This window comes from Gopherus evgoodei, chromosome 1 (genome assembly GCF_007399415.2).
Source record: "Gopherus evgoodei ecotype Sinaloan lineage chromosome 1, rGopEvg1_v1.p, whole genome shotgun sequence".
NCBI lineage: Eukaryota > Metazoa > Chordata > Testudines > Testudinidae > Gopherus > Gopherus evgoodei.
In genome coordinates this window covers 274,903,998-274,929,566 of record NC_044322.1, presented here as the reverse complement: position 1 = coordinate 274,929,566, position 25,569 = coordinate 274,903,998, and the positions used below count along the sequence as shown (strand labels likewise).

Here is a 25,569-nt window from a genome sequence, read left to right as displayed (position 1 = left end):
CAACTTCTGTACCCGATGACTGGAAGATAGCTAATGTAACGCCAATATTTAAAAAGGGCTCTAGAAGTGAGCCCAGCAATTACAGACCGGTAAGTCTAATGTCAGTACCGGGCAAATTAGTTGAAACAATAGTAAAGAATAAAATTCTCAGACACAGAGATGAACATAAATTGTTGGGCAAAAGTAAACATGGTTTCTGAAAAGGGAAATCACGTCTTACTAATCTATTGGGTTCTTTGAAGGGGTCAAACAAACATGTGGACAAGGCAGATCCAGTGGACATAGTGTACTTAGATTTCCAGAAAGCCTTTGACAAGGTCCCCCACCAAAGGCTCTTATGTAAATTAAGTTGTCATGGGATAAAAGGGAAGGTCCTTTCATGGACTGAGAACTGGTTAAAAGACAGGGAACAAAGGGTAGGAATAAATGGTAAATTTTCAGAATGGAGAGGGATAACTAGTGGTATTCCCGAAGGGTCAGTCCTAGGACCAATCCTATTCAACTTATTCATAAATGATCTGGAGAAAGGGTAAACAGTGAGATGGCAAAGTTTGCAGACGATACTAAACTGCTTAAAGCAGACTGTGAAGAACTTCAAAAGATCTCACAAAACTAAGTGATTGGGCAACAAAATGGCAAATGAAATTTAATGTGGATAAATATAAAACAATGCACACTGGAAAAAATAACCCCAACTTTAGATACAATATGTTGGGGGCTAATTTAGCTACAACTAATCAGGAAAGACATCTTGGAGTCATTGGGATAGTTTTCTGAAGATGTCCACACAGTGTGCAGTGGCAGTCAAAAAAGCAAACTGGATGTTAGGAATTATTAAAAAAGAGATAGAGAATAAGATGGAGAATATCTTATTGCCCCTATATAAATCCATGGTATACCCACATCTTGAATACTACATCCAGATGTGGTCTCCTCATCTCAAAAAAAGATATACTGGCATTAGAAAAGTTTCAGAGAAGGGCAACTAAAATGATTAGGGGTTTGGAACAGTTCCCATATGAGGAGAGATTAAAGAAGCTAGGACTTTTCATCTTGGAAAAGAGGAGACTAAGGGGGGATATAATAGAGGTATATAAAATCATGAGTGGTGTGGAGAAAGTGAATAAGGAAAAGTTATTTACTTCTTCCCATAATATAAGAACTAGGGGCCACCAAACAAAATTAATGGGCAGCAAGTTTAAAACAAATAAAGGAAATTCTTCTTCTTCACACAGCACACAGTCAACCTGTGGAACTCCTTACCTAAGGAGGTTGTGAAGGCTAGGACTATAACAGGGTTTAAAAGTGAACTAGATAAATTCATGGAGGTTAAGTCCATTAACGGCTATTAGCCAGGATGGGTAAGGAATGGTGTCCCTAGCCTCTGTTTGTCAGAGGGTGGAGATGGATGGCAGGAGAGAGATCACTTGATCATTACCTGTTAGGTTCACTCTCTCTGGAGCACCTGGCATTGGCCACTTTTGGCAGACAGGATACTGGGCTGGATGGACCTTTGGTCTGACCCAGCATGGCCATTCCTATGTTCAGTTCAACAGGTTAATCATTAATATTTGGAGGATTTTCTTGCCATGCTGTATTAGGAGGAGAACATCACCAGACAGACATTTATATTGTTTTATTTAACTAAAACAACAATGTTACGTATTCTGGATGTTTTTCCTTCAAGAGCAAACATATAATATTTTAACAAAACAAGCATATGAATTTTTGAATTTAGTTAAACATTCAAGTTTTTTAAAGTGAGGTTTATTTTTGTTAAAATTGTTTTCAACTAAAATAGTTAAATATTTAACAAAAAAATCAAAATCGACTATGTCAGTCAGGTCAACATGAGACTTAAAATATTGGCTTCCCCAGTAACTCAGTCATCTTCACCTTCATTTTCCTGTTTGTTCATAATCTGGGAAAGAAAAACAAGCTTTTCTGCTTTTTCAGATCCCAAACAATTTCTCAATTTGGAATGAATTAGTCCAAAGAACAAAATATTCTTTTGAAGCCGGCAGAAGCAGCTACTGCCGTTAAAAGTGAAATTATCACTTCAACAGTCTCTGAATCCAAGTGCTTTAAGTGACTTCCACCAGTTCACTGGTGTGACTTTCTGTAAAATATCATCAGCAAACATATTTCTTGAATGGTTCACGCTTAGCTCTGAAGTTTATTATAGTTGGCATTATGGAGGGATGATTGCTTAGTGTCCATGTCATAGCCAACTCCTCCTCTTCAGCAGTTAAGGTTTGACCCTGGTATTGAGTATTGAGAATATTTGCAAGAAAATGAGCTGGAGATAGTGCTTGTCCCATTCGTTTTTTTAATGCTTGTAATTTAACTTTGTCATTGCATATTTCTCTGTTTAAGATCTCACTCAGTTCCTTCCAAATTTCAACAGCATCAGCAATAAAACAGCTATTTCCCTGCATTTTGTTCAAGGCTACAGAAATAGGCTTCAGGGTACTCAGCATGTGTTCAACATTTCTCTTAAGCTCAATGTTGAGAACTTTGGCTGTGACGGTGCCATCTATTTTTTTCATGATTTTGTTCATAAACTGTCATCAGATTAGGCCAGTTCTTGATATATTGCTCAAAACAGTCCACTACTGAGTTCCATTGCACCTCTTGTGGGAGAGTTAGCTTGGATCCTCTCACTTTTTTCAGAGCAGCTGCTGAAAAGTGGTTGTTACGGAAGTATTTTGCAATTTCAACAACATTAGCCTTTATTTCTGGAACACTGAAGTCTTTCTCTAGGAGGTGCATCAAATGAGCATTGCAACCGTATGTTGTTAGGTTGGGACTCTTTTCACTCTCTTCTAAATAATTTTTTCTCATCTTGGATACAGTTGCAGCATTGTCTGTGACCAAGCTGCATACTAGACAGTTGAATTTTTTCCCCACAGTTTGTTATAGCTCCTACTGCTACTTCTTGTAAGTATTCTGCTGTGTGTACATTTCCTGATGTATTAATTGTTTCTTTAAGGAAGACATTCCCTTCTGTTGTCACACAAGCATATACAACAGGATCATTGTGGACATTGCAAAAGGCCGAGAGTCTTGAAGAGTGGAGCACACTGCTCAATTTCTTCTTCATACACTTTATCCAGCAATTTGCCTGCAACATCTGCTGTCTTGGGTGGATTGTATCCTGGTGTTAATGAAGTGTGGGGTTCTCAATCATACGGAAAGGAGAGTTTGTTGTATAAAAAACCAGACAATTTTTTTCATCAATTACCTCTTTTTGTAATCTGCTGGTTCTTATCACAAACTTATCTATGAAACTTTTGAAACTTTGCACTTTTAGAGAGAAGTAAGGGATTGACTCTGTGTACACAAATTTGCAGAGGGACGATAGGGTTGAAGTCTGTTATTTCTCATCTCTACATATTATTTATTTAAAAACATTTTTGCTGTTAACAAGCATGTTATCTCTGGAGACACAAATCCAGTTTGAGAACTGCAAAACTAAGGATCACTGATGGTATCTTCTAGTTTGAGCACTGAGTCCCATTGGGTAGATAGAAAGATTAACCTAAATAATCTATACAGAACCCCCTGGAACCTCATAAATTTGGGTCCCTAATCCATGAACCATTGGAACTCATTTACAAAAGTTTTCTTAAACATTACATGAATATATTGTCTCATACTACAGAATAGAATTTATAATCCCTATTCCATGATATCTTTGAGCTTTAATCTTAATTAAAAATATCTTTAGATAGGTTTTTTCCCTCAAAAAGCATTTTATCAAAAAATCCAATTTAAATTAAAAAAAAATTTTTTTTTAAATCATTGATTTTTATCCATCCTGCTGCAAGTTGAGTTCACAAAAACTGACCAGGTAGGAGTGAAGGGTAACAAAGGGGGAGAGAACAAGAGTTAATAAACAGCAGTACAAGCCAGATTCTCCTGAAAACAGATGGTGCTACAGGTCCATTACAGCGCAGAACTAGCATCTCTATCATTAAGGTAGAAGCTAGCTTCCAATTAGAAGTCTGACTTCCAGCCTGCTCCCCAGAGCACATCTTACTCAAAAAAGCTAATACCCTGAATGTCACAACCCAGAACCATTTTACCCAGGGATGAGAAATTTCTCAAGACTGTTTTTGACTCATCATATCTCCAAAATGACTTGGCCTACAAACTCCAAATGTATATATTTATTTTGTTGGCCTTGCTGAAGAGTAGATGCTTTCAATGTTTGCGGGGGGAGGGGTTGAGGGATGGAGAAGAGAAAGAGTTAGTGGACAACATGTAAATATTTATAAAATGAAGAGCTTGTGTGATGGGGTCTGTGTTCGGTGCTCAGTAGGTAGGACAGGCATTAACTAGGAGAGTATAAGAACAGGGATATAAAGAGGAGGAAGTGGAAAACTGGAAGGACAAGACAGCAAATAATCTATTCCTGCTTAACCTAGTGAATAAATGGGAAGCAACCAAGATCAACTAGAGTAGTTAATTATTGTTCTTACACAGAAGGTTTAATTTAGTAATTTAAGGATTTGCATGTTGCAAGATGTTCTCTTCCTTGAAGCAAACCAACTGTTTGCTGTTTTGCCTTTTTAAAAAAAAAATCAACATGTTGAAGTAAAACCTGATCCTGACTCCCAGTCAGTTAGACTAAGGTGGAGAAACAGTCTGTGCAGAGGTGCGTCAAAATGGCAAGATGCATTATTTTGCTTTATGCCCTCCCTTCTTGTAATGTATGGCTCCATTCTCCCACTGGTATAGAGCTGTCTTTATGAGGCTATTACAGTAGGCTTTCAATTTATTTTAAAATGTTTGTAAGTATAATCTGACCTGCTGCTGACTGCATGGGTTCCTGAGCCTAAACTAGGGGATACATGGATAAGGTTGAGGGCAGGAGACCAGGGGAAAGCATGAAAGGGTAGGATTTGTGGGAGCCATGGAGAGCTGTACTCCCTGGACTCAAAACGTGGGCAAGGGGCAATGAGGAAGGCAAGAGGTTTTGTGAAGAACTGCTTTGAACTATGGATGAAAAGAGCTAATTAACTGTTCAATCTTATTATTAAGGGGAGAAGGTATGCATGTATGTGCGGGCATGTGTGTAGAATCTAGGAGCAAAAAAGAGGGACATAAAAAGTTCATATGGAATGGGGAAAGCTGGAGGTTTTTATACACATTTTAAAAACTAGACACTAACATTTTCTAAATATAAAAATCTTTAAAGTACATAAAGTTTTTGGTGTGAATAAAAGACTCTCCCCCTCTGTCATCCACTACTCTCACACCCCAATCAGGTATAATTCTCTTCCTCCATCCCAATTTACCCCTCCCCTTCTATGACTTACTACAATCTGAAGAAGGGGAGACAAGCTTTGATATGCTCACGAGAACTGCCAGAAAAGTGCTCTCCTCTCACAGGCCTTATTAGCCAACTCAGTTTAAACTGTTGCTCTTTGTTTTCTTTCTTTGATTTTTTTTTAAATGAAGGAAATTCCCAACAAAAATCTCCATTCAATACAGAGTTAATTTGTTTCAGCAGAGTCCAGCTAACTTCCAAAAACAATATTATACTTTTTAAAAAACATGAACACTACCACTAGAGTCTGGAAAAGTACATTTAAGGGATCCATACAGTCTTATCTCACTCCACCTGGTTTGCAGTCAACCTATTCAGCCTTAGCTCTGAGTGAAACATTCAAACCCTATGTGAATTATGTTTTGCATTTTGAATCTTTCATGCATGATTTTCACAAACATACAAACAAGCATAAGCTGAGGAGCCAGGGCCCCAGGGTCCCAGCCTCACCACTTTTTTGCCCAGGACAAACTTAAGTGGTACTAAAACCTCATGCATCAGGTCTCAAGGCCACTCACTCATATTTGGAGGGGCTGACATAGGGGTTCATGATCCAGGGGAATCAGGCTATTGGGGGATGGGGGAAAATGCCTAAAAGGCCCCCACACACTTTAAATGGCTTTCCACAGCCCCTGCATATCAGTTAAGTTTTGTTTGTACAAAAGTTAGTCAAAAACGATGTCACCCAAAAAAGGGAACAAAAACAATACCAGCTGATTTAAGTGACATAGCTAATCAGAGATCTTAAAATCGCTAATTTCAAATACAGAATAATCAATTGAATACTCCCTATAAACTGCACCCAAATTGTGGAGTGAAATTTATCAAACTACTTCAACCAATTCATAAAAAAATCCATGTTCTATTTAGAGAAGTCATCAGAGGGTTTGGGTGGCAGCGGCACCTGGACACTCCTGAGTCCACGTCGCCAGCATTTCCCGCCAAACACTGGGGCTGGGCAGGCGCTGCCGACCCCCTGGCTCGCTGCCCTTCTGCCCCGCAGAACCCACCCACACAAGCCCCTCAGCGCGGCAACAGCCCCAGGGCTGAGCCACTCACCAGCCCCTGCCCACAGACATGTCTCTCTACCTAGGTGCTGGTGGGGTCCTCAGCCCTGACGCTCAGCAGGGGACTTATCCTCATGGGGAGTGGAACTACTCCTATTGTACAGGTGGGAGCTGGGTACAGGGTGAATCGACTTGCCCAAGGGCACAGAGGAAGCCTCTGACCTAGGAGATGAACCAAGATCACCTGTCTTTAGTCTCCCCCACTCTCCCCCCATGCTCTATTGTCTACACCATCTGGGGTCTGGTGCCCCTTTGGGGGGCCATGAGCAGGTTTCAGGGGGTCCAATCAAAATAAACCAGAGAGCAGGACTGGCATTGGAATCGCTGGAGCCCAGGGCAGAAAGTCAAAGCCTGAGCCCCGCGCTGCAGGGCTGATGCCGCAGTCTGAGCAACAAAGCTTCACAGGGCCCCCTGTGGTATGGGGCTCCAGGCAGCTGTCCTTCTTGCTATCCCCTAATTCCAGCCCTGGCTTTTAAGTTACTGGGTATGCAGAAAAACAATTGTGGCACAGGAGGGCAAGGGAATTTTTATAGTATTTGAGGGGCCTCAGGATGAAAAAGGTTGAGAACCCCTTCTCTATACCATTCTTCCCACTGCTGGGATCAAGGCTGGCCTCTCTTCAGCTTCCCCTATGGATGCTTGTCTTCCACTCCTAAATCTTTGCTCTTCCTGCCAGAGGCAGGTTCATCACAGCAGCAATTTCCTGTATGTTGTGAGGGTCATGCTGTTATGCCTCTGACTTGCTGCTTCATCCAGTGGCCCATAGTGCCTAGTACCAACTGGTGCCATTTTAACCAATAGCTTCCAGGTTCCTGTTCTTTTTAGGTATGTTCAAGAATCACAAAGTGACTGTTTGTCAGAAAAGCACTCAGTAAAACAATGTATTTTTTACAAGAATGAGGCCATGCCCTGTGAGATCACACATTTTGCATCAAAGAAAGACCAGTTCCTTATGCTGCTGAAAAAATATGTCCAATGTGCTCATGTCTCAGAAGGCAAGATGATAAAGCAGCAGCATCCCTCCTTTGCCCCCTGCAATCCCGATTACTTGTAAGCCATGTAGATTTCTTGTCCTATTTTGGGTATTCCTCCTGATGTTCTTAAGCAGCTGTTGATGCATGGTATGCCCACACCTTGAATGTTGCATGCAGTTCTGATTGCCCCCATTTAAAAAAAAAAGATGTATTAGAAGTGAAAAAAGTACAGAGAAGGGCAACATAAATTATCAGGGGTATGGAACAGCTTCCATGTTCAGTTTAGAAAGGAGATGACTGAAGGGCATATGATAGATGTCTATAAAATCATAAATGGTGTGGAGAATGTGAATGAGGAAGTTTTATTTATTCCTTTGCATAACACACAAACCAGAGGTCACCCCATGAAATTAAGAGGTAGGAGGTTTAAAGTCAACTTGTGGAACTCGTTGCCAGGGGATGTTGTGACAGTCTAAAGTATAACTGGGTTTAAAAAAAAAAAGTTGTTCATGGAGGATAGGTCCATCAATGGCTATTAGTCAAAATGGTCAGGGATGCAACCCTATACTCTGGGAGTCCCTAAACTTCTAAATGCTAGAAGCTGGCACTGAAATGCCAGGAGATGGATCACGTTATAAATTGCCCTGTTCTGTTCACGCCATCTGAAGCAGGGCCAGCTCCAGGGTTTTTGCCGCCCCAAGCGGTGCAAGAAAAAAAAAAAAGCCGTGATCGGCAGCAGTTCCACTGTGCTGCTTTCTTCTTCAGTGGCAGGTCCTTCCCTCCGAGAGGAACTGAAGGACCCGCCGCTGAATTGCCAGACGTGCCGTCCCTTCCCCTTGGCCACCCCAAGCACCTGCTTGCTGAGCAGGTGCCTGAAGCCGACCCTGGTCTGAAGCATCTGGCACTGGGCACTAGATGGACCATTGGTCTGAACCAGTATTGCCATTCTTACCAGGACTCTTTTAAAGGCTGTCACTGTAGTTTGTGTGGTAGCTCTTTCATATCAGATGATCTCTCGTTCAAGTCACACGCCAAGGCTTCGGCTCATGCCCAAAGCTCATATCGCAGTGCTGCAGCAGTAGCCGGGATGCAGCACTACTAAATATACCATCCTTGTGCAAACTGTTTTGTCCTTGTTTCTAGTCTAGTTGAAAGGTGAAAGTCCCAGGGTACTTCTTAAAAAGAAGAGGTGAGGATAAACCCCAGTGCAGTGGCTAACTATTCCTCCTTCAATAAAATGAGTTCTAATCGTAGTCTGAATGCATAAGTGCTAGGTTTGCCTGAAAACAAGTATTTCATAATTTTTCATTTATGAAACATGCTTCATAAAATGAAAATTCACTTTTATCACATGCTCTCTCCATTTGACATTGCTGGCCAGGAAGGAATATTGAAATGAGTTAAATATATGTCTATATTTAGCTCCAATATGTGATTTACAGCTGTTTGTCATAGCAGAAAAGTTTTTAAACATGGTTGGAACTATCGTCAGGGTGATAAAGGACCTTCTGAATCCAGTTGCTCTTTCCTTTCAACACCTCTCTGCATTTCTCTCAGATCCTCACACAAGACATTATTGCAGTTCTATTAGCAAGGAAAACATTTCAAACTTTAGACTTTCCTTTGGTTTCCCTATTTTCTAGCACCTCCCAGTGAAGGTCCTGTAGTGTTGCCTGGGGTTCAGGATATTCATTTGTTCCTCATTTACCTTAATCAAACCCATAGCAAGGTCAGGGACGGCTCCAGACCCCAGCATGCCAAGCGCATGCTTGGGATGGCAAGCTGCGGGGGGCACTCGGACGGTGCCGCGAGGGCTGCCTCCGGTGATTTGCCTGTGGAGGGTCCACCAGTCCCACAGCTTCGGAGTACCTCCCACAGGCACGCCTGCAGCGAGTCCACTGAAGCCGTGGGACCAGTGGACCCTCTGAAGGCATGGCGTGGGAGGCAGCGTGCCTGTCGTGCTTGGGGTGGCAAAATCCCTAGAGCCACCCCTGAGCAAGGTATTGTGTTCTAATGTTAGTTGTGCTGAGATGTTTGGAATCAATTACCTATCACGCTACATAACACCACCATAGACTATCACACAGAATGTATGCAGAGATGCACATGGCCAGCGGGATTGCAGGCACATGCACAAACGGAAAGGGGAATATAGACAAGCAATGTGGTTATGAACATGAAGTGCAGATGTACAAACTCAATAGGAGGAAATGTAGATGCTCATTAACCAAAACAAGGCTCTCACTCTGATCAAAGACAGGTGTAGGTTGTATTTGGTGAGATGACTTCAAACGAGCAAGTGAAAAGTGCAGCCAAAATCTTCTCCAGGTGGAGGCAGAAGTATGTCTCACTAAGCCATTTGGAATACAATGCCTTGCAGTTTCTTTTTAAAACAAGCAGGAGAAATTTAAGATTGAAATAGCAGAAGGGGAGAAGATTTGATAGTAGAGGGCACTTTGATCTAGCAGACAAAGACATAACAAGATCCAATGGTTGGAAGTTGAAGCTAGACAAACTCAAATTGGAAACAGAGTGCATATTTTTAAGTGAGAGTAACTGAAAATGAATTTGCAATGATATACATGGAAAGGAAATGCACAGGACTAGAATGTGTGGACAGGAGACACAATAACATGCGCCAACTGATTCATCTGTGGTGTAACTATTTAAATCAAAGGACTTATGCAGGAACTAATGACCAACTATGAATGAGAGGAGAGGTCTAAAAAAACTGCATTCAAGGACTGTACATACAATGCATTGGTGGCTGCACATATGGAGTCTGTGCTAACCTGTACATAAAAGGCAGCAAGGATGGAACCCATAATATTTATCTCCAAAAACATTAGTCCATTGCCACTTGAGCTAAGGGAGAATCTGTTTAGTATAATAACATAAGTTAAACACTAAGTTTAAAATCATGATAAATTAAGACTCTACAGAGAAGGCTTTGGGAAATGGGTCATTGAACAGCTGATCACATTAGACAATATCTTTCAGTCTCAAATGGATATTTTTTTTTCCCCAGATCAGGGCAGATGTGCCTGGGTGAAGCAATCAGGTGATTGGGAAGATGCAGCAAGCACTGAGGCAACTACATTTTGGCACCACAGCAAAGGATCTATCTGATTCACTGATAAAAAGCCAAGTGGCAGACACATTTCCCAAAGAGAGAACAGTCTTGGTTTTTCTCCCCGAGAGTGCCAGTCTCCAGCTTCTCCGTAGTATCTTCCAAAGCCTGTACATGGTTTTTATGTCACACTAGAAATCCAGTTTTACAGCTAGGTGCTGGAGTTTTCTGTGGTGGCCAACTGCAGGTACTCTAGGGTGCCTTTTCGGTAGCTGGCCACCCGGGAAGGCTCACGCACCAGGACCCGTTCAGTTTGCCTTTTCTCCAGACACTCTGTTATCATCCCTGCTAAGTCATCTTGCAACCGCTGCTGATTCTCCCTGGAAATAGCAGAAGAAAGATTTCAGTGACTCATGCAATACAGGTAACTAGGATCCTCAGTTTCCAAGCCATTTTTAGACAATTCTATCCTGCCATCGTTCCAGAAGCCCTCCATATACTAATGAGATGGAATTGATTCTAAGTGGACTTAGAAATCCAATTCAGGGTCTACTTGCGACAGTTTCGGACAATATGAGTTACTGTCTCTGCCAAGGAAGTTTGTTTTAGCATCACAATCTCCCACCTGCAGAGTCTGTGAAGTCACTTTAAATGAAGAGGAGAAAAACCTGAACTGGATTCACAAACCTAGCTGAAACGGACTATGACTCTGACTCTATGAGCAGACCCAGTTTCAAGTACTTTAATATTCAGCTGCAGGTGTTTCTCAAAATAGTGGTAGTATTCTTAGAATTGACACTCTGCCAGAAATTCATGGGACATGTATGATTTTCACAGGTATGTCCCATGCAGGACAATTCAAAAATTCCCATATATATAAGATTGGTGCCATATCACAGATAGCAATAGGTACAGTCTGAGGGATACCTTCAAACTGAGTGCCAAAATCCTAAAGACGATTCTCTCTGTTGCTCTTTTTAAAATTTCTTTAGGTTAAAAAAAGTGCCTAGTTAGAAAAGAAATGTACTGAAGAAAGAGGCCAGGAATATCACTTCCTAAGCCCACAGATGAATGTTTGTAGAACAACTCACTCAAGAGTGCGTGGGATTTTAAACTATCCAGAAAACTAGATGCTTTCTGGTCTGGAAAGACCCTGACAAAAATCACCTCTTACCCTGAGAGAAAGGCAGTCCCTTCTGCTTCAAGTAGATATGAATGAATGGGAGGAGTGGTGAACTTGTGCAATAGGACATGACCTAATTCTCAAAACTTTTGCAATAAAAAATATTTTACATTTATTTAGTGCCTTTCACCCTAAAAGAGCCCAAACTACCATATACAGTATGTAAAGGAATTACTTCAATCTGTATTGAAACACAGTCACTTCTGAGGTGGATCACAACAGCTGTGTAAATAGTACATAGCAACACTACACAATGAGTTAGGAGAGGAAGTGAAGAACTCCATATCTCACTGAAACTATTTGGAAAAATGTAATCAGCCAGACTTGAATTTGATCATGTCGCTGGAACCAATGCCCTTTGTACTGAGTAAAGTACATCTTAAATTACCACAAGTGGTCAGGAACTCAGTGTTATGTCACTTCTGAAAGGCAGCACTTCAGTGTCACCACATCCCTTTACTCTGGAAACTGACTCAGTGTTAATTCAAAAGGAAGACTGTTACCTACTTGGGTCTGATTAAACCAGGACATCAACCTAGCATTTTTACCTGGTAACTCCTCTCTTATGCTCCAGAAACTGAAGTTTTGTTTAGAAGTTTTTAAAAATTAAGTCTCTAGACCTTATGCCTGTGAAGATAATCTTCAAAATGAGAACCCAATATAAACAAAGGTGCCTGAGTCTGCAAACAACCTAAAATGGTAACGAAGATGTGAACTGCTCTTGTTCATCTCATTTTGGTATAGAGTCTGAAGCTTAGTGATGACAGTTTAATGTTAGTGTTACTAACTGTTTCACTAGTGATCAAATCATACAAGAAAAAAAGAAGGGAAATTACATCATAAAATCTGAACATTCTATTGTCATTGGCATGTAATTTTAGTGGTAAAAGTGATTCGAGCACAGATAGGGGGTAAAGTTTGGGAGAGTATCATCACTCTTCCCCCCCACCCCAATCTGAACCTACACCTACTAAATCAACATCCCTTTCTGGTGATTTTTCCTTGAATGTCTCTCATCCAAGGCCCTGATCCAGTAAAGTATGTAAGCCTATTAGCAATCCCAGAACTAATGCTATTATGTATACTTGCATGTGTTCATATACACATACAAAGCTCTGTCCTTGTCTCCATGGGTCCCACATTTCCTGGGAAATTTCACTAGCCTCAGAAGCTCACTGTGACCCTCCATAGGCCTTCCCTCTCTAGAGGCAAGGGTCACAGCCTACTGAGTCATTTTCATCATAAGCCAGCAAGGGAGATGAGGAGAAGCAATCCTCCCTTGCACAGTTTTTGTTATCTCCCAGTCTCAGTGATTAATCAAGGGGTGGGGGAGCCCTGGCTCACCCTCTACTCCAAGCTCCAGCCCAGGAACCCTAATAGTATTAGCTATGGTAGCTGACTTTTTAGAAACAGGACACATACAATTCCCTGGGCTACTTCTCCAGAACAGCCTCTACTTCACTCTTACCTCAGAACCTCCTTCCTTGTGCCTGAGACTGTGTCCTACTCAATCTCTCCAGTAGCACAACTTTCTCTCACAGCTTCTGACATACACACCCAACCATCTAACTGGGAGGTTTTTAACTAGTTTCAGCCAGCCCCTGATTGGCTTCAGGTGTCCCAATCAACCTAGCTGTCTCCACTGCTTTCTGGAAGGATCTTAATTCGCCCCAGGTGTCTTGATTAACCTGGAGCAACTGCCATTTGGTTACTATGGTAACAGGAATTTGTTTAGCCTGGGGCTAACATACCTGTTTCTCACTACTTTCCTATAGCCATCTGGCCTTGTCCTGTGACAACTATTATGTATATTTGCATGTGTTCATATGCACATACACTGCTGTGTCCTTGACATGAGCCCAAGGAATATCAAAAAGTATAGTAAGTTAAAAATTTTGAGGAGAGAAGTGCACTTCAGCACTTTTGGTGAAGGCTGAAATTCAAGGCCTGAGAGCTTCTTTCTCCCTTCCCACAAATAAAGAACATCTTACACAGAAGGAGGTGTTGGGAGATTATACTGCTGGTCCTTCACCCCTGTCAGCCAATAGGTAATCTCAGTTCCTTTGCCCTAGTATGTCAGAGAAGAGAGAAGCACAATTTAGGGATTACATAGGCACAATATATGATTTATATGCTTTATGTTATACTGTATTATATTATGGTTGTATTGTCTTTGCTTACTGTATGTAACAGGCACCCAGAGCATAGGATGGGCACCTATCAGATTTTATAAACTGAAACAAATAAATGTAACAAAGCAAAGGTGAGCAAATTAATAGGCCTCTCCCACCAGGCCCATTCATCACTGCCTCCTCTCCAAATTTTTATTACCAATGATATGTTTTACCTACAGTACTTCCCGGACATCTGTTTTGCCTTGACTTATGCGTCAAATGCTTTTTCAATGGCTATATTAATTCTAGAGTGGTGTCTCCATCACCCTGTGGCTGTGTTACCAACAGATATGTCTCTCTTGCTCTACTGCTGTTTGTCTAAGACAGGTGAACATCTCAGGTGTATGATACCTTTAGATAAGTTTCATTCCTGTGTGTTTGTAGGCATGGTATATGTTACCTTCAGGTAAGTCTTTCCTCTCATTTTATACTGGAAATGACAGTCTGTCCTCTTCAGGATGGCGATCGTAGACCCACTTACATGAATCCGTAAAGCTAAAAATAAACAAACAAACAGGCAACCAATGTTTGATTTGGAAACAATGCATGAACATGTTCATTTTCTGTGCAAACCTATGCTATGGCAGAGGTGTATCTAATTGACATTGATGTCTTAAGACTCATTCTGTGAGCAAATGACATTAAAACTACCCATATATTGTTGAACTCAAAAATAACTACTGCCTCACATAACATTATATACGAGGAAAGACTAAAACAATTAAATAATTATAGCTGGACTAACCAAAGCCTCAGGATAGAAGTGATAACAGTATTTGCCAGGGGTGGAGGGAGGAGTAAATATCAAGAAGGGGAAGGAATGGGAAGAAACTGAGCAAAGGGAAGAAAATTTAGGCTGGCTTCCAGGAAACATTCCTAGTTGCAAAACTATTAGACTGTGGGACATTTATTCATTTATGTTTAATATAATAAAGATGCCCATCCAAGTCACCAGGTGCCCAAACATAATCAATTATATAACAAATACCATTAAATTAAATCTCAGCAGCATTAAAATGACCAGTTCCACAGGAACTGAGCCAGCCAGGCACCTACCCTCTTCATCAACTAGGAAGCAAGAACTAGGAATAGGCCTGCATTTTCCAGGGTGGAGTGGACGAATGGACAATTTGATCTTCTATCTTTAAATGTATATGCTTTGATGATAAAGTAGTTCTTGGCTGGAGAAGGAACTCTAGATCTGAGCGCACAAGTAGCCTACTGCCAGATTACACAGAGAGGTGAGCTTCAAGTCTTACGTAAACCTGTGGATTCCATCCTTGAAGCTGTGTTAACAGTGTCTCCAAATAAACAGTAACGAGGCATCTTAATCCCAACCACACCAGCCGCACATGGACCTGAAAGCAGAGGACAGGGCAGGGAAAGAGAAAGACAGAGAGGCTGTTATTCCATGGGGATTCAGAGAAGCCTTTGAGGTCTCAGACGTGCCAGAAAGAAACTGAAACTTAGGAATTAGCATGATGCCATGAGAGTTATCTGTTAGTGTCCGGGGATGGGTGAGTGGTCTCATCTGGAAGATGGCACTTCTAGTAGCAGAGCAGGGGCATTGGGGTCAGCACTGATTGAAAGCACTATCTACATCACTTTGTACAGTGTCTAGAGGTCTCACATCCAACTGTAGACCAGGTCTGTCTCTGTTCAGCTTGTAAAATATATTAAATGTATTAAATATATTAAAAGACTGTTTGAATATATTTCTGTATAGACAAAAATGCAGAAGTATTAGCATAATTCCTAAGTGTCAGCTCTGGAAGCAGGGGATGGAAAGAATGAACTTAATTATGAAGAAGTTTCTGGTGGTGTCCTTACGGCCTTCCCAAATAACTGAATTGTTATATTCCTTCTCTGGTGATGGACATAAACAACAGAGTACTGAAACAAGCAAAAATACAAAGATAAAGTTTCCCCAAGTACTTGGGCTCTTTGGATTATCCACAATGCCACTCTAATAAAGTAAATCAAAAATTGATTCTCAAGTGGGCCTGGTGAGAACATTTATCTCAAAAGCATTTAACACAGGCCTACTTTTCAGGGGGGAGGAAAGGTCTCTAAGGACTCAGGTGGGTATAAATGTCACCAACTCAATCTCATAAGGAACTACAGAGGTTGGTTTGATCAGCTACCAACCTCACAGAGATGGGGTTGTTAAATGGTATGGGAGCAAGCCAATGGCTTATTTAAGTCCATTGCCCTTCCTCCAGCCATGGTCTTCTATACCTGATGCTTTTGAGGAAGGTGACTGACAGTGCTTCTGGCCAGTTGTGTGTCATGCTATGCCATAGTCTTCACAGAGAATCAATTTATGAATAATGAAGCATGAGCACTTTTAATCATTGTTTACTTTTTGATCTAGATAGAATAGCTATGTCATTCATGTTCAGATGCCATGACCCCATACCAGAGTGAATCCCAATGCGAATCCAAACAGGCAGGCCTGGAAGATGCCGTAATTCAAAAGACCCCATGAAACTAAGGATATCCAGTGCCATCATAGAGATGTCCACTGCGTGGCGGTTGCCGTTTCTCTTTGGTAAGCCACTCACCACCATGTACGCATCACCAATGGTCTCCACCTGTGGAAACATGATTAACAGTTACCATTCCCAGTTACTGGAAGATACATATAAATTTCAGATGGAAAAGGCCTGTTAGAGTCATCTTGTTGATCTCTTCTTTGAAAGTGAAGGGTTGCTAAGTTCCTTCCAATTAGATGACATCTTTCTGGTAATGAAGTGCTCAATACACAGCATTCTAGGTAATGAATCTGTGACTACTTGGCAGGGCCGGCTCCAGGCACCAGCCCAGCAAGCAGGTGCTTGGGGCGGCCAAGGGGAAGGGGTGGTACGTCGGGCTCTTCAGCAGTAATTCGGCAGCAGGTCCCTCAGTCCCTCTTAGAGGGAAGGACCGGCTGCCGAAGTGCTGCCGAAGAAGAAAGCGGTGCAGTGAAGCTGCCGCTATTGCAAACTCGGCTTTTTTTTTTTTGCCGCTGGGGGTGGCAAAAACCCTGGAGCCTGCTCTGCTACTTGGTATCAAAAACCATTTACAGACAGCTATGTGAAGCACATTAGAGACGTAATCTTGGCTTGTACTTCTCTCATTTGTCTTTACTTAGCATACTGGTTTTGAGCCTTTGTTACCAAATTCTATTCCCAGTTACTCTGTATGTGATGTTTTATGTACCTTGATTATAATTTAAGTGTAAGTGTGGCTCTGTTCACCTTGTAAACATCATGATGGTCAAGAATGTGGTCAAAGTTCTTATAGATGTCATTGAGCATGTCCACCACTTCCATGGGGGTGCTGTATTGGCATAGCGTGGTGAAGCCGACAATGTCGCTGAAGTAGATGGTTACTGCTTCAAACAGCTCTGGCTCTACCTGCCCAGTTTCCTTCAAAGATTTTACCACTGGCCTGTGAAGAAAGGTGGAAGGGAAACGGAGATAAATATACCTTCTGCTTTAGAGGACAACTTAACCTCCTAGACCTGACAGCTATACGTGTTTCAGAAATAGAGGTTTGATAAGAAAACAAACCAACCTTCTGGTGATGAGTTCAACAGGCACTTAGAAAGTCAGACACGCTAGCATTTCTGGCTAGAAGAGCCTTCTAGATTATAAACTCTTATTTAGATTGTAAACTCCTTTTCTTATATTTTTGTAAAACACTATGCCTTCCTATGCGTCCTGTGATATAGCATGGCCAGAGGGCAGCAGGAGAGTGATAGATGGGAGATATGTAAGCCCCAGGATGATGACAGCCTTATTCCCTGTAGAGGGCAAACAGGCTGCTACAGATTAATTAGAGTACCTGATACCAATTAAGCCAATTAGAGCACCTGAAGCCAGTCACCTGATAAAACCCCCCCTGCTTCAAGCAGACAGTGGGAGGAGTTGAAGTAGAGTGGTTTGGTGCTGGAGTGGAGAGTAGTTTGGAGAAGTGCTGTGGTGGGCCAGAAGACCAAGGCTCTAGGTAAAGGGAAACCTGGCTTGTGCAGAGCAGAGAGACTCTACAGACACAAGGGGTTGGGAGAAACTTGGCCCAAGTGGAGAGAGGGCAGGAAGCCCCACAAGCTGAAGGGCTGGAAAGAGAAGTAGCCCAGGGGAAGGAATTGTTAGTTCAAGTGGTTTATTGCTATCCCTAGGGCCCCTGGGCTGGGACCTGGAGTAGAGGGTGGGCCCAGGTCCCTCCCTCTCCAATCCCCTTTTCTGGGACACTAGTGGGACAGTTGATACCCCAGTTCAGGGGTGAGAAATGGTGCCCTGAACCCCCACAAGAGGAGAAAGTGTGGGACCCATCATAATAGTGCCAGCAATTTGCCACACTCCCTATACATAATAACAGAAAATTCAGAGACAAGACTGGATCAGGCAGGCAGTCTCCTCCCAAGACCTGCTTTCAAGTTTCTAGCTTGGAATTGTGCACACTAAAGCCAAGGAGACACAGGGCTTGTCTACATGGCCCCACAGTTTTGACTATGGGGGTCTGAATTGCAGCACACATTTGTGTGCTGTGCTATAACTCCCCTGTGGATGCTGTGGGTGCAATCTAAAAGGTACTGAGTTTGCACTAATTTAGTCCTGTTTAAAGAGGACTATGTTAATGTGAAGTAGTTAGTTCATGCCTGCAGCATCCATATGGAGAAGTTACAGCAGAACACTAGTGTGCTTCAATCCACACCCTCATTGTACAAACTGTGGGTCTGTACAGACATAGCTATACTTCTTTCTCTGTACATCTTGTTCTTGACAAGACTGGGAGTGTTTGGCTGGTGTCCTGGCCAAATTCCAAGTTGGTTAATTAGATTCTGCCTCCCTGAATTCCCAATTCTGTTTCAGTTGTCAGTAGCAGTCTGTCATTCTTAACAATCTTAGGGGTTTGGAAGTATATTAAGCTAAAGTGCACAAAGACCATTTTAGTGCAAAATAGAGTGTCTACATGGAGAGTAAAATAGATAGTGTTCTTTAAATTCACACCCTAGCTTACGCCACACTAAATTCCCTATGTAGACAAGACTTTAGTGGTGGTGTTTGCTGTTGAAACTGCTGCTGTATGCCACCACAGAGGTGACTGCATTGCTGGAGAAGGTGAATTGATTCCCATATATATCATTTGTAAAGCTTGTAAAAAAAAAAAACAAAAAAACTTCAGGATCCTTGAGGATGAAAGAAGCTAAAGATATGTAGACATTAAATTCAAAATTCACAGGTTATGTCACATAATTAACTGAAAAGTAATCTTAAAAATAGGTGTTAATTCATTTTGTGAAATGTTTGTCCACTGTACTCCCAAGGACCTCATTCCATCCTCAAGCTTGTTTTTAAATCAGTGTGTCTGTATGGCCATCATCATGTATAATGATTACATGAAGTCTAGGAATCCATGCTGTTTCAAATTATCTCCAGATTATATAGCCCTCTGTTCGCACATGGCACCTACAGGTCTCCCTCTAGCATCCTCCTGTAAGTCTTTCAGATGTGACACCTAGATATACGGAGGAGGACTGGTTTGGCTAGGCAAACAACTCTCTTCAACATCATTAGCATTCAGATAGATTAGTTATTATTTTATTGGTCATGGTGAGACATGCATAAGCTAGAAAGTGCTCATCTGTTGCAAGACAACTTTAAATTCTTGAGTTACAAATCTTAACTACAGGTGAATCAGAAAGGGCTTACCACAATACCACCCTTCTCCACTCAACCACACTTTACAGATAACAAAGTGAGGTAAGACTATACTGGCATAGTTAAAAGTCATAGCTATGCTGGCATAACCCTGTAGTGTAGATGTAGCCTCCACCAACTGAAGGGGATTTTCTGTTGATGTAGGAATACCACTTCCCTAAACAATGGTATTCTTCCATCAACATAGCTGTTTCAACACTGAGGATTAGTTCATTATAGTTATGTCGGTCAGGGGGGTGCTTTTTCACACCCCTGACTAATGTATCTATGTCAACCTGATTTTTAAGTGTAGACCAAGCCTGGATTTTTTTCTCCCATCTTTTAAATCATTAAGTAGTATTTTAATTTTAGATCAGATCTGGGAGGTTTTGAGCCTCTGCAGGTACTTCCTAGTTAAGGTGCTGATTTAGCAAATAATTTTAACTTTAACCATGTGCTTAAGTGATGTGCTGAATTGGGGCCTTAGACATGGACTTCCTGGGCACTGGCAGGTTAGAGCAGTTCCTAGGTAGCTGACAAATTCTGTCAAAACTTTGAATTTCTGTCTGTGCAAACAATGTCCCATTTTCACTCTCTGCTGTATATTTTCCCCAAAGATCCTGTATGAGGAATCAGAAAGAGTAGAGTGCAGAGGGAAATGGGAGCCCTGCAACTTTACCACCTGCTGAGCTGGGTAGATGGGGGAACTAGAACAGAGGAGAGGTGGAAGCAGCCTTTGATTCCCTGATTCAAAGAAATACAGGATCAGTGTTAGGATAACCTCCAGCTTTTAAAAGAGAGCGAATATCTATAAATAAACTGCAAGTGAGAACTTTCAAAATGGTAGACGACTTTTATGATAATAATTTTGTTTCTCTAGAGTCATTCATCTTGGAAGATCCCAAAGCACTTTACACACTGTGGGTATAAGGATTATTTCATCCACTACTGAAATACAATAATTTCTGGGACAGAATATGGCAACTCATCAGTAGCACACAACAAAAACAATGCTTCCATTTTAGAAAGAACGAAGACTTTCTCCAAATGAAACTGCAGGCTGATTTTAGGTTAGCAGAATAAAATTCTCCAAGTTAGAATTTGTTAGGACCACCAACACTGACCCCACTCCCATTCACATAAACAGAGACATTCAGTTATGTTTATGAATTTACTTTGATTTATAACTCTAATACCAACAGAGACACATTTAAAGCTCTGAGTGTCCCCATAACAAATTAAAATCACAATATCAAATACAAGCTTAATTTACATTGTTCTCATTTTTTCCCATCCAACTCATTTACAAATGGACCTTGTAGCATGTGATGGGGTATATCAGGCCTTCCCTGCCCCCGTGCTGGATGCATCAGCACCCTGACAAATTTGCCCAAAGGCAGAGTATCGTCTGGGAAAGAGGGGCCATGAGTGCAGACCTCTGAGCACGGCCTAGAGAAGCCACTCAGGTTCTGGTACTGGCAGAACCAATAAGACTTGGTCCTTCAGCAGCTAGAAGAGCCCTGAGGAGGCAGCAGGCAATCAGACTTGCCTCTCTGCTTCTGCTAAGAGGGAGCATGGGGGAAGCTGGAGCAGGAGATCAGCTCCTCAGTGTTAACCCAAACCATCCACGACCAGGTCAGGGGCTCACAATTTGACCTCACCTTCAGTTTAAGCATGCAACAAATTTCATTTTTATTGAGAGTTTAAAAGCCTGGTTTTTTAGATTAATTTCAACTAACTGTTACTCTTCTAGCAAAGGGCATATGGCACAAGATGCCTTGCTCCTGGCAAGTTGTGACATAGCTTCTCTGGAAAGTTAGCTGATCTGGCAGACCACATGAGAAGCATGATCCAGAGCAGATCAGGCTTCACAGAGAATAACATGTTGACAGCCCAGTTTCTTCTGTATCAAGGTCTTCTGTTGACCACAATTGCAGCAGTACAGTTTAGGGAGAGAGGTGGTCTCATGGGCAACCAAGTCCCAAACTATTTAGTACTTTATAAGTGAAACCCAACCCTTCTACTCCACTTGGATACCAACAGGCAGCCAGTGCAGATCCCAAAGCACCAGCATTATGTGCTCTTAGTGTGAAATTCCACTCAATAAGCAGGCAGCTACATTCTGTACCAGCTTCAGTTTCCAAGTGATATCAAGATAGAGCTCCCAGTAGAGTTCATTAGAGTAGTCTAGGCTGAAAGTGACAGAAGCATGAACAATGGTGGTGAGGTCTGCCTGCATCTGAAAGAAACTGTCACATTCATCTCACCAGATACAAGACTTTTGGCTATAGCTTCTAGCAAAGCACCCTGGAGCAATCGTCAGTCTAACAAAACATCCATATTACCAACATGTTCCATAAATGGCTGTCCCTTCATCTGGGGATCTGATATAATCTTTGCAAATTCTTTTGATAGTTTCCCTCAACCCACTCAACCTCAATCTTATGTCTGTGATGCTTCAGCCAGCTAGCTCTCAGATTGCTTGCCACAAACAAATCTTTCTTTGCCTCCTGTACAACCATGGCATCATAAAACTGTAAAAGTTCTTAATGTTCCAGTTAGTCTAATTAGCACAAAACTTCCTCCTGAAGTGCCCTAGCAGTCACCCCACTTGCTCCCCTTTTGCAAGTCATCTGTAAACCATGGCAGCGTAGGAGATGAAAAAAACCCTAAGAAAGAGGATGTTGGGGATACTGTATTAATAGCTATGGACAAAAAAATTATAAAGTTCAACCAGGCCATGAATATTATGGTCTGCTGGCAAAACAGCATTTTCAATCAGAGCCCTGCAGAACCAAACCAAATTCACCACCTCAAGAGGAGAGGACTGTCCTAATGTGGGTTAACAGTCAGTAAAGGCTAAATGGTAAAGACATGGGATCTATAATTACCTTACAAGTTCAGGACCTAAGTTCTACAGCTCATTTGAAAGGTGATAATGCCAATCATAGGCAAAAAAGAATGAAAATGGCCAAACTCTGCTTTTAGTCACTTGTTATAACTCTCAGAATATTTTAGCCCATTTTGTCTGACCTGGATCTCTGGAGGTAAGCACTGTGAACTGTTACAATTTATTCTGTGGAACAAATATTATTCACGCCTTCATGCTCACTGTGGTTGGAGCCTCCCACAATGATTCTGATGCATTACACCCCAGTGAGCCTCACAATCAATACTGAATGCTTCCTACTGCATGGAAACCCCTGCTGGTCAACACTCACCTTGGGAGCAGCATGAAGTTAAGCCTGTCTGCTCTGTCCCTTTCTGCCTTGTAGAGCTTTGTCCTCTCCTCTACCAGATGCTCTAGGTTCCGGGAATACAGCTGCAGACGCCGGATCAAGGTATCCATGTAGCTTTCATTGGTCTGACCATGGTAGTTACTGGTAACAGTGGTAGGGAAAAGGATGAAGAAAGCACATTGGCAGGACACAGGCAAAAGTGAGCTACAGAAGGTTATTTCAGAGCATGGCTTCCTTGCAGTTAGAATGGAAATTGCTCAAAGCTCATAATTTCACCTCTTAGCAAAGGTTTATTCTTAAGGCATAAAGGCCTCAGGCCCACCCAGGTCACCCTGTCTTGCTAATTTTCTGAGCCCCAGTTCTCCTGGCCCTGCTAATCTCCACAGTGTCAGGTCACTTAAAATAACCTGAGAAACAAATATTCAACAGGAGAAAGTACCGTGGAAAGAGAGAATCCTGAGAAGGAGCTAGAGGTGATAGGAGGCAGCAAATCAGATATGAATTTGCAGAGGGATATAGCACCAAAAGAAGCCAATACAATTTTGGGCTGCCTTTGCAATGGCATCTTATCACCAAACAGGGAAGTAACAGGTTGTGGGTCACATTCACTCATTGAGATCTGCTGGTTTCCACTGGTGGGACCTGGACTGAAGATTCCCATGAATGGACCATCTGCCAGAAGCTGAGATGATATAGCACAAGCCAGTCATAATCTCTGCTTCACTTGGGGTCCTGAGCTAGCAGATACAGCCTATGAAGTGGATGGGGCCAAGAGGGCTGGAAGATCCAATAATTTAGATTCTGGTGGAAACTGCCTTTTCCCGAAGCAAAACATCCATGTTAAGGTGGAAGTGGAACCAAGTGCTCTCCCCTGGGGTAAGCTCTCCTCTAATGCAACTGCCTCTGCAGTTGTTGGGCATGAACTGTGTGCTCCTCCATGCTCCTGGAGGTGAATCTAACTATTTTTCTGCACTTCTTTTGTGTGACCTCATCTGGAATGTTGTGTTCAGTTACAGACACCACATTATCAGAACAATAATGACAATCTGGAAGTTCAGAGAAGAGCAACAAAAATATAAGCATGTGGCTGGTGGGACAGACTTATGGGAATAGGTTTAAAAGTTGTGAAATAGTCTCTGAAGGGAAGTGGCTGAAAACCCATTGTTGAGACTTTTAAATAACTAGATTAGAAAAAGTATGACAGGGAACTCCTTTCACTCAAACCCTATAATTACTTTACTCTGGGTAACCTGATCTTTTCAATCACCTCATTCTGTGGTCATCTGAATCCATTAATCTCACCAAAACAAGTCACCTGAACTTTCTAATCATCTCATCCCCAGAATATCCAACTCCATTAATTTCCTGAAACCTCGACATCATGACCCATTATCAGACACTTGGGTAGTCCCTATTTACACAATATAATAATTTGGGCTCTGGGTGATCACCTCTCTCACACACCCACACCTGCCCCAGTCAAGTGAGCTCTGTTTTTCCACTGATTGAGTCATGCTGCATCAGAATACACACCTAGAACTATCAGCATCCAAGTAGCTGGGAGTTCAGAACACAGTGCTTACCTGAATATTTTAGCCAGAGTGCTCTCAATTTTCTTAAAGTCAGGCCTTTTCTCTGGATCTTCCTCCCAGCAACTTTTTACAAGCATATACACCTGAGAATGTACAACCCAGGGGAAATTCAGGTGAGCAGTTGCAAAGAAGGGTAATAGGGTTAAACAGCAAGACAAGGATCTGTTCACTAGTCAATATGGAACTCCTCTCCCATCCTGATTGGCCAGTAACTTATTAAACTTTAATTGTTATTAATCTGTGACCAGGGAATTCATTATAGGCACCTTACAGCAACACTCGCTTCGCGTTAGCCACTGGTCAGCAGACAGATGATACTGACATTCAGTAATGACTACCAACCTGAACAGAATTTGAATCAGTGGTCCATAATGAAAGCCAAGTGAAAGGATCCAATCCCCCAACCTGGTACCAGACTGTAATTACTGATCTAGAAGTGAAAGCCTTAGTAATTCTATCTCCAATTCCCTGAGCTTGGGTCCTGGCTAGAACTGGTGACTCGGAGATAAAAATTCATGCTATTACCAGTCCTCTGAGATACCCTCTCTAGTGTTTAATGATTACTGTGGTTTAATAATATCAACATTTTAAAAGACATATGACAGTAATATAGAAATGAATACTGTACTACTGTTTGAAAGTGTTGTCAAAAGATAATAGTAGCCTTTTCCCAAATAGTTACATAGACCCCATAAATAACTCCACTTAAGAATATAGGATTTGCCACACTGGATCAGACAATCCATTAATGAAGTCCAGTATCTGGGCTCTTGTCATGTAGAATCAGATGATTAATCACTTAGCCCAGTTATCCAACCTGCAGAATTGGCTAATAGCTGATGCTGCAGACAAAGGTGAAACACCCTCCTCATGATGCATCTGGTCAGGACGAACAGACACTTGTGCCATACTAAACATACATGTGTTCCTTAAAATGAAACAGAGGTCTTCTTTGTCCCATATGTCCCATCACAATTTTAATGCAATTAAAAAAACATAATTCTAAAAGTGGGGAAAATATCCTCTGAGTTGTTTGCTTTTTTTTTTTTTTTCTTTTCCAGTGGATTGGCAAACACCTCCAACTGGACACCATGTGAATTCAGAAAGAGTCACCCTTAAAACATGTTGTAGTTGTTGGAAGCTGCCAGGTGCAGAAGAAGGAAATGCTGTGTTGTGGGCATTGGAGTGAGGAAGAAAGAAGTCAAGTGAATTACATTTCACTTCACTGATGTTAATTATGGGATATTTTTT

At 41.8% G+C, this 25,569-nt stretch overlaps 1 protein-coding gene across 1 annotated transcript in view; it reads right to left on the bottom strand.

Annotated features, from left to right (window-relative positions):
• Window positions 1–10,657: 10,657 nt before the first annotated feature.
• Window positions 10,658–25,569, bottom strand: part of LOC115644892 (heat-stable enterotoxin receptor-like) — a 62,148-nt gene continuing 47,236 nt past the window's right edge. The window contains exons 20-27 of the mRNA XM_030549344.1: window positions 24,310–24,401; window positions 22,709–22,867; window positions 17,043–17,235; window positions 16,223–16,397; window positions 15,063–15,161; window positions 14,204–14,298; window positions 13,621–13,697; window positions 10,658–10,826 (exon numbers count right to left, since the gene is read on the bottom strand). Coding sequence (XP_030405204.1) covers window positions 10,658–10,826; window positions 13,621–13,697; window positions 14,204–14,298; window positions 15,063–15,161; window positions 16,223–16,397; window positions 17,043–17,235; window positions 22,709–22,867; window positions 24,310–24,401 — 1,059 coding nt within the window. The remainder of the gene's footprint in view (window positions 10,827–13,620; window positions 13,698–14,203; window positions 14,299–15,062; window positions 15,162–16,222; window positions 16,398–17,042; window positions 17,236–22,708; window positions 22,868–24,309; window positions 24,402–25,569) is intronic.